General features: G+C 55.7%; 1 protein-coding gene across 1 annotated transcript in view; it reads right to left on the bottom strand.

The window, feature by feature from the left end:
• Positions 1-14,062, bottom strand: part of LOC309891085 (scavenger receptor cysteine-rich domain-containing protein SCART1-like) — a gene marked incomplete at both ends in the record, with an annotated part of 33,815 nt that extends 19,753 nt beyond the window's left edge. Inside the window, 9 exons of the mRNA XM_082785469.1 lie at positions 7,367-7,519; positions 8,226-8,321; positions 8,985-9,125; positions 9,793-10,148; positions 10,671-11,028; positions 11,153-11,467; positions 11,548-11,868; positions 11,983-12,297; positions 13,975-14,062. Of these exons, the coding sequence (XP_082641595.1) occupies positions 7,367-7,519; positions 8,226-8,321; positions 8,985-9,125; positions 9,793-10,148; positions 10,671-11,028; positions 11,153-11,467; positions 11,548-11,868; positions 11,983-12,297; positions 13,975-14,062 (2,143 nt within the window). The remainder of the gene's footprint in view (positions 1-7,366; positions 7,520-8,225; positions 8,322-8,984; positions 9,126-9,792; positions 10,149-10,670; positions 11,029-11,152; positions 11,468-11,547; positions 11,869-11,982; positions 12,298-13,974) is intronic.
• Positions 14,063-14,991: the final 929 nt, after the last annotated feature.

Here is a 14,991-nt window from a genome sequence, read left to right as displayed (position 1 = left end):
AATTAGTATAAAACACTAAATTTACTTAATTTTAAAACCAGTGAGGTAAGCCTGACTGGAGACATACAAGATGAGGAGTTTGCTTTGCTGTTTGGAAAATTGCTGCATGTTTTCCTGTTGATTGTTTTAAAATAAGGAAAAACCCTTCTGTGCCTGTGTGCAGCCAGGTCTCTAAGGAAAGCAGGTGGGAGCTGGTGCAAGGGGGCTGTAGCATCCAGCTGCAGACTTCAGTGCAGATGTCTGGTGTAAGGGAAAGGGATGCAAGAGCCAGGTGGGCAGTGAGAGAAGTGTCAGGGTTGGGGTTGTGAGGAGCAAGGTTGTCTATGCACTGTCAAACCTCGAGTGTCTGCTTTTCCACCTTTTTTTCACAGGAGAAGCCCTGGATTAATATAAATTGAAGAAAGGTGCTCAAAACTGAAATGCAACAAAAATCATCCTTTAAAATTAGAAGAGATGTTTATTAGGTGTTTTTTGAAATCTTCCTCCTTAACTACACCATGAAATCTCTCCAATTAGTTCTCCAAGTCTTGAAGACTTGAATAACACTATGGAAGACATATGTTTGCTTAGGAGTTTCTGCACTGTAATGAGTTCCATGGTGGATTTTGGTGCTCAGTCTGTGAAACTCAAGTACTGAGAGGAGAATGATGCAATTGCTTGAGCAAGTAAAGTCAGAAGGAAAAGTTGAAGTGACTTGGAGTATTAATGGGTCCCACTGAGGGCCGTTACCAAAAGATTCTCCTCAGGGACTCATTAGGGCAGATAATTGGAGGCCATGATTACAGATAGGCAAAGCACTGTGCTGAGAAAAGTCTGGGTTTGTTGTGCTGAAGTAAAAGGGCCAGGTCCTGACTCCAGCCACTGGAAGGGAATGTCCTGCACTCCCATGTCTGGCTCTGGGCTCCTGCTGGGGATTTGTGGGGTGTGGTGGGCAGTGTGATGCCTCAAGAAGAACAATGGTATGACACCTCCCTGCCTCTGCACAGGGTCTAAGAAAGCAATGAGACCCTTGCAATGACTGTATCTCATCTCCTCAGAAGCTCTATCCAAGGGGACAAAAATATCAGGGCTGCTGGTGCCTTCTCTTCTTGACAGCACCCACCTCTTTGTCCTCTCCAGACTTTCCTATGCTGCCCCACACTTTGCCCTATTTCCTTCAAATCTGCAGACACCCATCTCTGTTCTTCACCTTGCTTTCATCCTGGCATTTCTGTGGTTTCACCAATGTCTCGTCAACCCTCACCAGCTGTTCCTTCAAACACAAACCCATGGGCTGATCAAAGACACTCTTTGGGTGACCTCTAGCACCACAGCACAACTCTTTGAGGGACATTTTGTCTTCTTCATGGCCAGTGCCAACCTTCCAAGGTGCACTTTCTGGCAGGTTTTTCTCTCCTGCTCTTTCCTACTACCAAAGAAAGCTCCATCAGGGTGGAAACCACTCCTGAAGTAGGCATCCCAACCTGTCATCCTTCTTGCATCCTGTCAACTAACCAGACAGAAGTAACCTCACCAGCATCTTCCAAGCCATGGTCCGGCTGCTGACCTTACAGACTTTTCTGCAGACACACCCAAGCCTTGTGCCTGCTGCTGTCCAGTCATGGACTCAAGCAGAAGAGACAGGACAACCCATATCTGAGCCTTTTTCTGTCTGGGTCCTCCTGGGAATGTAGGCAGAGGGGATCCCACAGTCAGCATGCCAACCCAGTGTCTTCTGCTGGTCTACCAGGACCACTGGCAGATGTCAGCTGAAAAGTACAGATCCCAGGTAGAAGTGTGACCTGTCAGCTGCTTCAGACAGAAGTGACCTCACAGTCCCTTTCTGTGACATGTTCCTGCTGCTGCCCTATCAACTGCAGAGACAGAAGTGACCTCACAGTCCCTTTCACAGGCCAATTCCTCCTGCTGGTTTGGGAGATCCTGAGATAGAGCTGAGCTCATCAGAGCATTCCCACCCATCTCCTCCTTGTGGCCTACAAGCTGATCAAATCCATGGCCCCTCACATTCATCTTTGAATGCAATGTGACTGCACAGCAATCTCACGGTTCCTGACCTGCCCCAAGGGAACAAGAACCTATGTTGAGGGTTAGGAAAAGGGTTAAAGGTGAGAAGGTTAATGCACAGGAAGATAGGCTTTGGATGATACTTATTCATTTATGGCATTAGGGACTATGGCAAACCTTTCTGGTTGAGAGATTAAGCAGATGTTTAGTGGGAGTGTTTGGTGTTCTGCTTGTGGTGTCAGGTCTGTGGTTAGGGTATGGGCAAGTTGTTTGGTTGAGGGTTTTGTTTAGATCTGCAAGAAGACTAGGGATAAATAGAGCATTTCAATGGTATTGTTAAGGGCAGGGATGAGGATGAGCAAGAGAGGAAAGGTAATGGAAAGGGGTTATGGACTAATTTTGGCTTCAAGGGATATCATGGTCAAAAATTAGAGTGGTGGATTACTGTCAGGGTGTGGAGTGGCATTTAGATTTAGGTATTAATGTAAGAGGTTAAAATAGGGTAAGGGCCTCACATGACTGCTTCAAGTCAGCTTTATGGTGGGATCAACATTACCTGAATATTCTTACCTCTTCAAAATAGTTAGCTTCTGCTATCCAAGCTCCTCTTTCCTCCCCCAGATCTCACATCTCTCCTGGCCAGGCTCCTCTTGCTTTCGTTCTAAAGAAGTTTTTGCCAATATCCAACCTAAACCTCCTCTGGCACAACTTTAGCCTATTCTCCCTTGTCCTATAAAAGGGCACGTTGGAGAATAGACCAATGCCCACCTCGCTACAGGAGGATGAGGGGTGGGATGCCTCAGGTGGATCCCATCCAGCCCTACTGACTTGTGTACATCTAAGTGCTGTAGCAGGTCTCCAACCATGTCCTCATGGATTATGAGGCCCACATTCTGCTCCCCATCCCCTTCCACCAGATAAGGGGGATGGGTACCTGGAGAACAACTGGTCTTGCCGCTAAAGACTGAGGCAAAGAAGGCATTAAGCAACTCAGCCTTTTCCTCATCTCTTGTCACTAAGTTTCCCCCCACATCCAGTAAAGGATGGAGATTCTCCTTAGTCCTCCTTTTTGTGTTTCTGTATTTATAAAAACATTTTCTGTTATCTTTAACAACAGCAGTGAGAGTGAGCTCCAGATGAGCTTTGGCCTTTCTAATTTTGTCCCTGGAGATCCTCACAAGGTCCTTATAGTCCTCCTGAGTGGCCTGCCCTCTTTTCCAAAGGTCCTAAACCCTCTTTTTCTTCCTAAGCTCTAGCCACAACTTTCTGTTCAGCCAAGCCAGTCTTCTTCCATGCTGGCTCATCTTTGGGTACGTGGGTGTCCTGGTTTCAGTTAGAACAGAATTTTCTTCCTAGTAGCTGGTGGAATGCTGTGTTTTGGCTTAGGATGAGAAGAGTGCTGAGAACACCCCGATGTTTTAATTGTTGCAGAGCAGTGCTTATACCAAGCCAAGGACATCTCAGCCTTTTGCTCTGTCTTGCCAACAGGCAGGCTGGGGGTGCAGTAAGAGCTGGGAGGGGACAGACCCAGGACAGGTGACCCAAACTAGCCAAAGGGGTATTCCATACTATCTGATGTCATGCTAAACAATATATAGGGGTGGCTAGCTGGGTGGAGGGGGCAGGACTACTCGGGGTTAGGCTGAGCATCAGTCAGCGGGTGGTGAGCAATTGCATTGTGCATCACTTGTTTGTACATATTATTAGTAGTAGTGCTATTATCACCATTGTATTATTATTATTATTATTATTATTATTATTATTATTATTATTATTATTATTATTATTATTATTATTATTATTGTCATTATTTTCCTGTCTTATTAAACTGTCTTTATTTCAACTCACGGGCTTCACTTTCCTTTTCTCTCCCCTGTCCCAGAGAGGGAGGGGTAGGGTGAGCGAACGGCTGCGTGGTGTTTAGCTGCTGGCTGGGTTAAACCATGACAGTGGGGATGGACAGACTGCTCCTGAGCCTTGAAGATTTCCTTCTTGAAGAGTGTCCAGCCTTTCTGGACTTGTCTGCCCTTCAGAACTGCCTCCCAAGGCACTCTTCCAACCAGTGTCCTGACCAGCTCAAAGTCTGCTTGTAGAATGCCTCATCTGTCTCCTCATCCTGGTTTGGCGGTCAATAAGATATCCCCACCACGATGCCTGCCTTGTTGGCCTTCCCTCTGACCCTAACCCATAGGGACTCAATATTATCATTCCCAGATTCGAGTTCTGCAATGTCAAAACACTCCCTAATATAAAGAGCCACACCACCACCCCTTCTGTTCTGTGTGTCTCTTCTGAAGAGCCCATAACCAGTCATTGCAGCACTCCAGTCATGGGAGTGGTCCCACCACGTTCCAGTGATGGCAACCAGGTCACAGCATGCCTTTTATTTCTTTTATTTCTTTGCTATTGAGCAATGGCTACAGTTATATTATATTGTACATGCAATAATAAAATCTCTGTTTATGGCCCAGAGGAATTTGGCACTTCAAATGTCACTCAGATGTCACTCTGCCATCTCCAATATCACCTGGTGTCTGCCTCTGAACAGCTCCCTTTTGGCCTCTGTCTCCATTCAAAGTGCTGAAAGCTGAGACAAGCAGCTTACATAGAGCTGCCTGGTTTGTGCCCACCTGAACCAAGGAAGAGGAATCCCAACTCCAGTGGGATTCTGTGAGGCACGGGGAGGCAGCTAAGCCCCTTTCTAGGGGAATGACACAAAGGATGACACAAAGCCTTTTCCACATGCCTCCCTCACCTGGCTGTGGTCTCCCTGTTTCTCAGCACTGCCTTTTTTGCCTACCTGAAGCCCCCGTCTATGTCCTCTTCCTCCCTTAATCTTTTGCTGACAGTTCTGGACTCGGTGGTGCCTCCAGCAGTGAACCCCCTCATCTACAGCATGAGGAATCGGGAGCTCAAGGATGTAGTATGGAAAGTGATGACTGGAGATTTTTCAGAAGGAATAAACTGTCTGTGTTCTTAATGTTAACTGTATACATACCCAGAAATCTTTCTATTTGTTTATTTTTTTTTCCTTTTTTACTTTGCTTTACTTCTCATAGTGTTCCCCACAAAGAAATACCATTGTTCATACCTTCCTACACTGTATGTATCTGTCTCATGTGACTCCAAGTTTTTGTATAAATGGTGGGTCAGGCTTTCTGAGTATTTTAACAAAAGAAAGGACCATGCATTGAATTACTTGCCTGATACCCTTCCTTGTAGACCTGTGGTGGAGCTTCAGGGGCACGTGGCAGATTGCAGAGGTGGAGGGGAGAAGGGTCCTGCCACAGCAGCATTGCCAGGGTGCAGCATTGCCAGGCTGAACCTGTGATTGTTCCCTGTTCTTGGACAGCACCCACAGAGATGGTGAATTCACCTGCCTCTGTACACAGTGGATGAGAGGGATGATGGCAGACAGGCTTCTTTCAGGAGGAAAGAGGGAGCTGCCAGGAGAGCCCAAGCACTCGGCAGGGACAGTGTGTGCCAGGGAGTCAATAGCATGTGGAGCCCATAGAGCACGGGCACGTCCCAGGTGGAGCCACCCTGAGGTACTAAATCTGGGTGGGAAAAGGAAAAGCAGAGCTCTGCAACAACAGGGAACACAGCAGGCATAGAGAAAGCTCTCTGTTGAATTGGTTGTTATACCTCTGGTGAAATTTCATAGATTGAATACAGTGAATCACCCCAAAACATATCCTGACATTGGAAGTGAGCTGGACTCGATGATCCTTGTGGGTCCCTTCCAGCTCAGAATATTCCATGAGTCTCTGACTCTGAAGAAGGCCGGCTATCTGTGCCGGCTATCCATGGCCAAGGAACCACTTGTGTGGGAGGCACTCAGTGCCAGTGCCCCCCACCAGCTGGCTCTGCCTCCCCAGCCTGGCTAGCACGGCCCTGCAGAGTGTCCCCATGGCCCTGTGCACCACAGCCCCCTTGCTCTGCAGAGCAGCACCACCAGCTGGGGGCTGTGGGCAGCATGGGCAGGGGCTGCGGGAATAGCTGCTCTGGCCATAGTCTGCAAACTTACTGAGGGTACACTCAATCCCATCATCTAGGTCATTAAGAAACGTATTAAACAAGATAGGCCCCAGTACCAACCTCTGGGAGATGCCACTTGTAAAGGGACACCAACTGGACTTAACTCCATTAACCACAACCCGCTGGGCATGGCCCTCCAGCCAGTTCTTCACCCAGAGAAGACTATACACAGCCATGAGAGATGACCCAAAGGGATTAAATAGATGCTCCAGTAGGTGTTCCAGCCCACCATCCCACTACCAAAAGCACCTCCCAGCCTGCAGCAGAGGAGCCTGCTGGGGAAGAGCTGGAAGGCTGTGGGGACCCACCAGCAGGAGCTGGTGCCAAGTCCTGCCCAAGGGTCCAAGACATCTCCTTGTTCAGCTCTTTTACCCGATCTTTCCCTGCCTGTGGGTGCTGGGCAGGCATCCTTAGGCTCCATGGGGGCCAAAGGCAGCAGAAGGTGGGCACTGCCAGTGAGTGTCTTCTGGGGCTTCCCAAAGATCCACTTTGTCTGGAAACCGTCTGTGGCTGGCAGGACAGAAATGTCTCTGTCAGTAGGAATAGTGTCCAGAGACCAGGGGCTCTGTCAGACCCAAAGCCAGACCCTGATCCTGCTGGCTCTAAGATGTGTCCCTTCCCAGCCATTGCATCTTTGAGCTCCTCTCCACTCCATCAGCCTCAGGGAGACACCCTGACACCTGGGCAGGGAAGCACTGGACCTGGGGCAAAGCCCCCAGAGGGTTTTAATATGAACAAATACCAACACACAGCATAAAAACAGGGGAATACCAAGAAGGCAAATACCCATGTGCATCTGCTGACTGCTGGAAAAGGGAGACCAGACAATTCCCTGGCACTCACGGCTCTCCCAGTGGCACTGAGCTCTCCTCCCTCCCAGATGCACCCAGCTGCTCAGCAGGGCTGGGCTCTGCTGGCCTGGGGCTCTGGAACTCTTGTGCATGGGGCTCTGGTGTCACATCCTGGGTGTCCTCATGGAGACATGCCAGAGACACCTCTTCAGCATCGTCATAGCCCGTGCTCCCCAGGAAAGGTGACGAGGTGTCTCCCTCAGCTCCAGGGACCCCAGCACTTCTCCGGGAGCGCAGGCTTCCCCCTGTAAGCATCAAGGCAGGCTGTTGTGGTTGGGCCTGTGGGGTGCCCCTCAGAGTTGTTTATCAGCTTCCTCGTCTTTACCAGCCTGAGACATTCAGCCCATTCTCCAGCCCCCACAAAATGTCCCAGGACAGGTTCTCCATGGATGGTCAGGCTTTCAATATGCCATGGATTCTCCTAGGCCTGGGGTTGGCACCTAGGAAGTGGCAGTGCTGCATTGCCCTCTCACCTGTGACTGCATCCCTGCGCCCATCTCCTTCCTCTGGTGTCCTGGGCACTTCCCAGTCCCCCTGCCCAGGGACAGGATCCTCCCCAGGGTCAGAAACCTCCCCAGCATCATCATAGCCATCTGCTGGGGAACCTCCGGGCAGGACAGGGACATCTGAAAGGAGAGGGAAGGTGGTGGCAATGAGAAGAGATGTCCTGCAGAGCAGAGGATGGGAGGGTGTGTGGGGACACAGGGCTGACATGCTGCTGGTGTCAGGGTCACAGCAGAGCCTTCATGCTTCCAGCTCTGTTGATAACACTCGGTGTCACTGCTGTCTGTCTGGTCTGTCTGCAGGGAGGAGACATGGAGCCCTTCCTCCCCCCCGCCCACCTCTTATCCCTGGGTGTGGCCCCAGACCATCCTCCTCCTCATGTGCCTGGGGTAGGGCTGCATCTGGGTCAGGGACCCCTCTGAAAAGGAGGCTGCAGAGAGCTGCAGTGAGTGCTGTGGGATGAGCCCTGCTGCCCTGACTGGTGGTCAGCACTGCTGGGGATGGGCACCCACAGAGCTGGGGGTGCATGGGGAGGAGACCAGTTCCTTGGAAAGAGACAATTCTCAGAGGGACTCCAACAGCTGCCCTGGGAAAGCCCTTCACTTAGTCCTTGGTTCAGGGCCAGGCAGAGAGGAGCTATCCCCTCTGGGATGGGCAGAGCCGGTGTGGAGGAAGCTCCTCTTTGGGGCTCAGCACCTGGATGCTCTCCCAAAATCCCCACAGCCCAGCGATTTTGGGGACCATGGGCAGGAGCTGCAGGACACAGCCCTGGTCTGGGGCAGGGAGAAAGGGCCCCGCAGATGTGCCTCCACAGGGACCTGCACCCACCTGAGAGACTGAACCTCGGCTGCTTCTCCCACGCCAGGCTGTAAGCGATCTCCTCGTACACGGCCTCAGCGAAGGGCTCCCCAGCTCTCCCAGAGCCTGGGGACAGAGGCAGGGCTGATCTGGGGATGGGCAGAGAGGACCCCACTGGGCTCCCTCACCCCGTTCCCTAGGCCAGCACAGGGCTGTCCCCACAGCACAGCCCCACTGTGTTGTGTTGGCACTGCAACCACATCCCCAGGGAGGGCAGCATCCCAAATGGAGATGGTCTGGGACAGAGTCAGCCTCGCACCATCCCTTTGGAGACAGCCCTTGTGCCCCTTTGGTCCCCAGGTCATATCCCAGTGCAGACCCTGCACCAATTTCCCCATTTCTCCTCCCCATGGAGCTGCTCCATCTCTGCCCCACACATCAATAGCACAACACGTGCTCTGCTGGGGGGTGGCTGATACAACGGTGATGGACTCCACTGCCCCATGCTCCTCCTGCCAGTGCTGCCCAGAGCACTGCCAGCAGTGCATCCTCCCCTTCTCACCCAGCCCAGCTCTCACATTTCTCTTCTCACCCCAGAACTGATGCCTCAGGCTCTGGACTCTCTCCACCCCTTGATGTTGGTGCCCCATGGTCTGTCAGTCAGTGGGGCAGCACATGGGGCAGGAGGCAGCACACGGCTCTGTTTCTGTGCCCCAGAACACCAACACCCCCAGCACCCCCAGCCCTGCCAGGAGGCATCTACCCCAGGACCACTGGGGAAGGACCCACCTCTGCGCCGAGCCCTGGCGCTTCGCACCTGCCCAGCCAGGAGGGCCAGGAGCAGGCAGAGGAGGGCCCCCAGGATGATGCAGATGACCACAGGCACCGAGATTCTATCGCTGCTGGTGGTCGGACGGCCCCGTGAGGGATCTGCATGGGCAGAAACATGGCAGGGGCAGCATCAGACAAGGGAGAGGCTGGGGGCAGGACATGCCACTCCTGACCACACAAGGCAGCAGGGGTTGGGGGGGGGGATAGGGCTGGGTGATGGGGCAGCTCCCACCCTGCTGGGTCCATCACAGACTTCTCCCAGCTGCTTCGGCTTTCTGGGAGTCTCACAGCCCAGCAAGGAGCCCCTTCCCCTGGCTGTGGGTCACAGCGTGGACATGGACAGCCCCAGCCCTGGGGAAGGACAGCTTACCTGCTTGCAAGGGGGGTGTTGCTGTCCTGGGTGCAGCTGCAGGGGAGCAGAGGAGCTGGGCTGAGAGGCTGGGGCTGTGGCACCAGGCAGCCTCCCTGGCAAATGACCCCAGCATGTGCCACCTGAATTGTCCCTCCTTTGGGGCTGGGCAGGGTGGCAGGGACAGGGCCCAGCACCACTGCTCTGGGCTGCTCACAGGACAGTGCAGGCAGCCCAGGGGATGTGCTGGCACATCCAGCCCCACTGAGGCTGCTCCCCACCCAACACCAGCCCCCCACCCTTCAGAAACACCCTTGCTCAGGCCAGCAGCGGGGCCATGCCAGGATCCAGCAGGGCAGACACCCAAGCCAGCTCCTTGCCAAGCCCCCAGCCATGTCTCCCAGCCCCACTGCTCACCTGAGCAATGCACAGCCGCATCTGCCTTATGCTGGCAGGCACCGCTGTCCCCTGGCTGGGCCCAGCAGTCCTGCAGAGACAGCTCCGTCCCCCTGCACTCCATCAGCCACATGGGGCCCGTCCCCTCTCCAGCAACAGCCTGGCCCAGGGCATAGACCGCGGGGCCACAGCCCAGCTGCCTGCAAGCCACCTCGGCATCCCTCATGTCCCAGGCATTGTCACACAGCGTCCCCCAGGTGCCGCGGTGCCAGATCTCCACTCTGCCCGAGCAGCCGTCCTTGCCTCCCACGGTACGGATCTTCTCCCTGTCTGGGGAGGCAGCGATGTCCCATGGCACCAGGACAGCTGGGACAGCCCTGCCAGGTAAGGGGGGCACGTGCAGGGGCAGCTCCCTACCTGTGCAGCTGGTGGAGTTGGGGCATGCAGCCACCTGTGGCCTTTCTGTCCATGTCCAAAAGGAAAGAGAAATTGGGCTGAAAAGGGCTGCTCTGGGGGTCATGCAGAAGAAAGCAGGGCTGACCTCTGCTTGCACATCCCCATGCTGGGTCAGGGCAGCAGCAGAACCCTGTTCACTCAGGGGACACACACGGCACTGCAGGGGGGACCCAAGTGCTCGGCCCCACAGGGTCCCTGGTTCACAGAGCAGCAGGAGGCTGTCCCAGGAGGGGGGACTCCTGAAAGCCCTGCATGGTCTCCTCTGAGACCTTGCCTGGAGTTGCCTCTGCATCCCCCAGGCAGCTGCTGGCAGCCCGGCTGTTTGCTGCTGGTGGACATGGGTGGCTCTGAGAGCTGAAGTCACCTTTGTGCCACCAGCAGCAACAGGGTCTAATGCAGGAAGTCAAAGCCCCTCTGGGTTCCTTCTCTGCATTTCACCATACCCAGTGGGGAACAGGACCTGGTGCCTTGATGGCTCAGATTTACCATTGCAGGTGATGTGGGTCTCTTCTCGGAGGTCATCACACGACTGCGGATTCCAGGGACGAGAGGGACACTGCCAGAAGGAGCTGTTTCTCTTCCCACACTCCACATGATCCAGCCATGCAGTGCCAGACAGCTTGGCAGAGTTTCTGATTATTTCCCAATCCCCCTCATTCCCACAGCCCAGCTCCTTGCACACCAGTGACACCGTCTCGGTGGTCATGGAGTTGGAGCAAACGCTGCCCCACGTCCCGTTGTAGAAAACCTGCAGGCGCCCGGAGCAGCCGTCGCTGTTCTCCAGCCTCAGGGCCATGAACTCTGGAAGGAGGAGAGGCCCCAGGGACATCCTTGGATGTCAGCCACTGATGGCCTTGGCCCTACCTGGTTCTGCCCTCACCCAGCCTAACTGGCCCCAGCTCCCCTCCCCACTCCCAGCACAGACCTGAACAGATGACTCCCGCGTCCTCCTTGTGCCTGCAGTCGTGCTGCCCCCAGGCCTTTGCAGGGCAGTCCCAGAGAGCAGCTTCAGCCCCGGAGCAGTTGACGCCATCCAGCCAGATCTGCCCGGAGCCCTCCCCAAACCGAGCAGAGCCGGCTGCCTCCAGGGCCCCTCCGCAGCCCAGCTGGCGGCAAACGACGGCGGCGTCGGCCAGGTCCCAGGCGTCGTCGCAGACGGTGCCCCAGCGCCCCTGGTAGTAGATCTCCACTCTCCCGGCACAGCGCCCGGCCCCGTCCACCAGCCGGACCCGCCGGCTCCCTGCAGTGGGGAGAACCCCGGCTGTCAGGGGCTGGCTGCCCTCCCAGCCCCACACCTGGAGGACGTGCAGCACCACTCACCCCGGCACACGACCCCCACGTCCTCCATGACCCCTGCTGCCGGTGTGCTCTGAGTCAGGGAGGTGTTGCAGAGGCTCAGGTTAGCCTCGTGCCCTGCACACCGCACCCTACGCAGCCCCACAGGGCCTCGTCCTCGCTCGGCCCTCACGGGGGTGTAGGCTGCCTCTGCCTCTCCGCACTGCAGCTGCCGGCACACCACGCTGGCCTCCTGCATGTCCCACTGCTCATCCAGGACTCTGCCCCACGTCCCGTGCTGGAAGACCTCCACGCGCCCATCGCACCGGCTCTCTCCGCTCACCAGCTGCAGGGGCATGGGGCGAGCTAGGCCTGGAAAGAGGAGAAATTCAGCCTGGTGCTGCCATGAGGTCCCCAGCTGTGGGTGGCCGTGTCACACACCAGGGGCAAATGGACTTTGCAGCACTGCCCAGCACTCACCTGAGCAAATGACAGCAGCAGCGTTCTCCTGAGAGCACGGCGAGGCCCCCAGGGCAGTCACCAGGCACTGCCCCAGGTGGGCTTCAGTCCCGTCACAGTGGAACGAGTCTCTCCAGACGGGGCCAGTTCCTCTCCCAAAATGCCCTCCTCCAGGAATGGACTCAGCAAAGCCACAGCCGAGGTGCCGACAGAGAACGTGGGCGTCCGAGAGGTCCCAGCGGGAGGCACACAGGGTCCCCCATGTCCCCAGCACCTCCATCTCCACCCTGCCCTCACACGCTGTGCTGCCGTTCACCAGCCTGAACCCTGTGTACTCTGGGGACAAAGGAGGGTGAGAGAGGCCACATTTGTGCTCTTGTTCCCACAGGAGCTGCAGGAGAGGCCAAAGGAACAACGTGCCTTTCTCCTCCCGACCCAGCACTTTCTCCTCTCCATCCAGCACAGCCCAATGCCCACACTGCTCTCCCACTCCAACCACAGCCCCCATGGGCACCATACCCACCCCAAGTCCTTACGTGTGCAAGTGACATGAGTGCCATTGCTGTGGGTGCAGGCCTTGTCCTTGGGGGTCCCCGTGGGGCAGAAGGAGAGGACGGATTCATGCCCCACACACTGCAGCTCTCTGTCCCAGACAGGACCGGCCCCTTCTCCCAGCTGAGCTGCCCCATGGACAGACAGGGCTGTGCCACACTGCAGCTCCCTGCACACCACCTCGGCAGCTTTGGCACCAAAATGGGAGTGACAGACAGCTTTCCACTGGTCCCTGTCGTGGACCTCCAGACTTCCTGAGCAGGGGCTGTCCCCTCCAACCAGCCGGACAAATCCTGGAGCAACCAAGGAGACCTGTGAGTTCCCAGAGCCCTCTGGCACTTCCATGCCCACCTCCCACCTCATCCCTGAGGTGGCCGCATGCAGAGCCCCACGGCCAGCCCAGCAGCTCTCCGTGGGTGCTGATGGCACAAAGAGTTCAGGGCCCCCCTGCTGCTCCTCAGAAACCAGCCCAGCCCCTGGGCTGCCTGCAATGAAACACGCACAGCATGTGGGCCCAGCGAAATGGGCCCAAGCACTGGGGGCTGCTGCAGCTGGCTGTGTCCCACTGGGCTCAGGCCAGGCTGAGGAACCCCTTGGAGTTGCCAGAAAAGCCCCCTGTTCCCAGGGGCTCCTGGGGCTCTTGGGGAACTGCTGTTACATGGGGCACATCTGGGGAGCAGGTAAAGGGGGGTCCTCAGGCAGGGAGAGTGTGTGTCGCTAATCATTCACAACCCCAGCCACCAGCCACACATGGAGAAAAAGTGCAGGCAGAGAGCAGCCCTGGGTTGATACGAGCTCTCGGTATGAGTGCAGACACCGAGGAGAGACAGGAGGTGCTGGCACAGCCCCTGGGGCACAGGGCAGGCAGGAGAGGCTGGGCAGTGGGTCAGCATAGCCTAGAGGGGCCGTGTCCCTGGAGGCTGGTTCTCATGGGGTGACCCTGGGACAGGAACAGGGTGCCATTTGCCACCCTGCTCCTCTGTGCAAGCCCAGTGCTCCTGCCCTCTGAGCAGCCTCTCTGCTTTGGCCGACATTCTCTTGTCTGCTCGGGGTACAACCCAAAAGTCCTGGGCCATTGCACGCCCTTCCCTGAGGCTGCTGGTGGCTGGGGGAGCTGCTCTAGATTCCCCTGGCATAGGGACCAGCCTGTCAGACAGGGCCTGGGTGAATGGGAGGAGAAAGATGGGAACGAGGCAACACAATGGGGAAGGGTGAGGGCTTTCCTCTCCCAGTCCCGGGCACCTCCCCAGGGTTGGCTGCTCCAGCTTCAGGGCGAGGCTCAGTGTGCTCCCACTGGGCTTTCCCCAGGGACTAGGGACACCAGCAGTGACAAACCCAGCTCAGAGTGCAACTTGACACACAGAGCCATGTTCTGGTGTCCACTTGTTGCTTCCTGAGGTCACAGCCACATCCCTTAGAAGTGTCCTCATCCCAGAGATAGGGAACAAGTTCAGTCCTTACCTGAGCATGTCACTCCAGCATCCCGCTTGTGAGTGCAGTCAGATAACCTCTGTTTTAAATACTTGCAGTTAGTCAGGGCAGACTCCATGCCATTACAGTGAATAGGATTCACCCAAATGGAACCAGATCCTGGCCCAAAGTGTGCTTTCTGATGAGCTTCGAGAGCAACCCCACAGCCCAGCTGCCTACAAACCACTGCAGCATCGGACATGTCCCAGGAGTCACCACACACGGTTCCCCATTGGCCCTGATGTTTCACCTCCACTCTCCCAGCACAGCGTCTGCTGCCATCCACCAGCCTCAGCTCCGCAGCCCCTTCAAAAACCAACACAGGAAGGGTCAGGAGAGTTTTGAGCCCCACATTGTGTCTGTGAATGCCCCCTGCCCAGGAAGAGTCACAGGCCCCAGGGTGGGAGCCCTGTCCCCATAGGGTGCCCCTTGGTCATTTGGGACCCAATCCCTCTCCTCCCCATGGGCTATGCTGGGATGAGGGTACCACGCTCCAGCCCTCCTGGGATATTTGCTGTCCTACAGCCCTCAGCACCTCCTCCCACCCCAGTGTCCCCCTTTCCCTGCTAATGCCCACCCCCACACCACCTCCAGCCCTGCACAGGGCTGCATCTCCTCCCCAGCCCCGTGTCCCTCAAATATCCCCCTGCCCTTGAGCACATTCCATTGCCCATTGTCTGCCACAGGCACCTCCCAAACCCACCATCAAACACAGGACCTCTTGTGTGCCTACAGAGCACAGAGTTGATCACAAGGATATCAACAGTCCACATCCCTTCCCCGTCGCTGCTGTCAGACCTGTGCCTCTCCCATAAAGATAGGCACAGATTAAAGCATGCGACTGGGAGACTGAGAACATCGTCCCTCTCATTTCAGTGGTGCCTGGAAAACAACCCCACTCCCAGAGGGATCCCAATGACCCCACTGGTGCCCACTCGCCCAAGGCTATGAAACAGACGAGCTGGCACTTACCTCTGCATGGATGCACCCAGAGGAGCAGCCACAGCA

This window comes from Aythya marila (assembly GCF_965140915.1).
Source record: "Aythya marila genome assembly, contig: HAP1_HAP1_SCAFFOLD_154, whole genome shotgun sequence".
Classification (NCBI taxonomy): Eukaryota; Metazoa; Chordata; class Aves; order Anseriformes; family Anatidae; genus Aythya; species Aythya marila.
The sequence above is the reverse complement of the archived record's forward strand: the minus strand, read 5'-3'. Positions and strand labels throughout refer to the sequence as shown.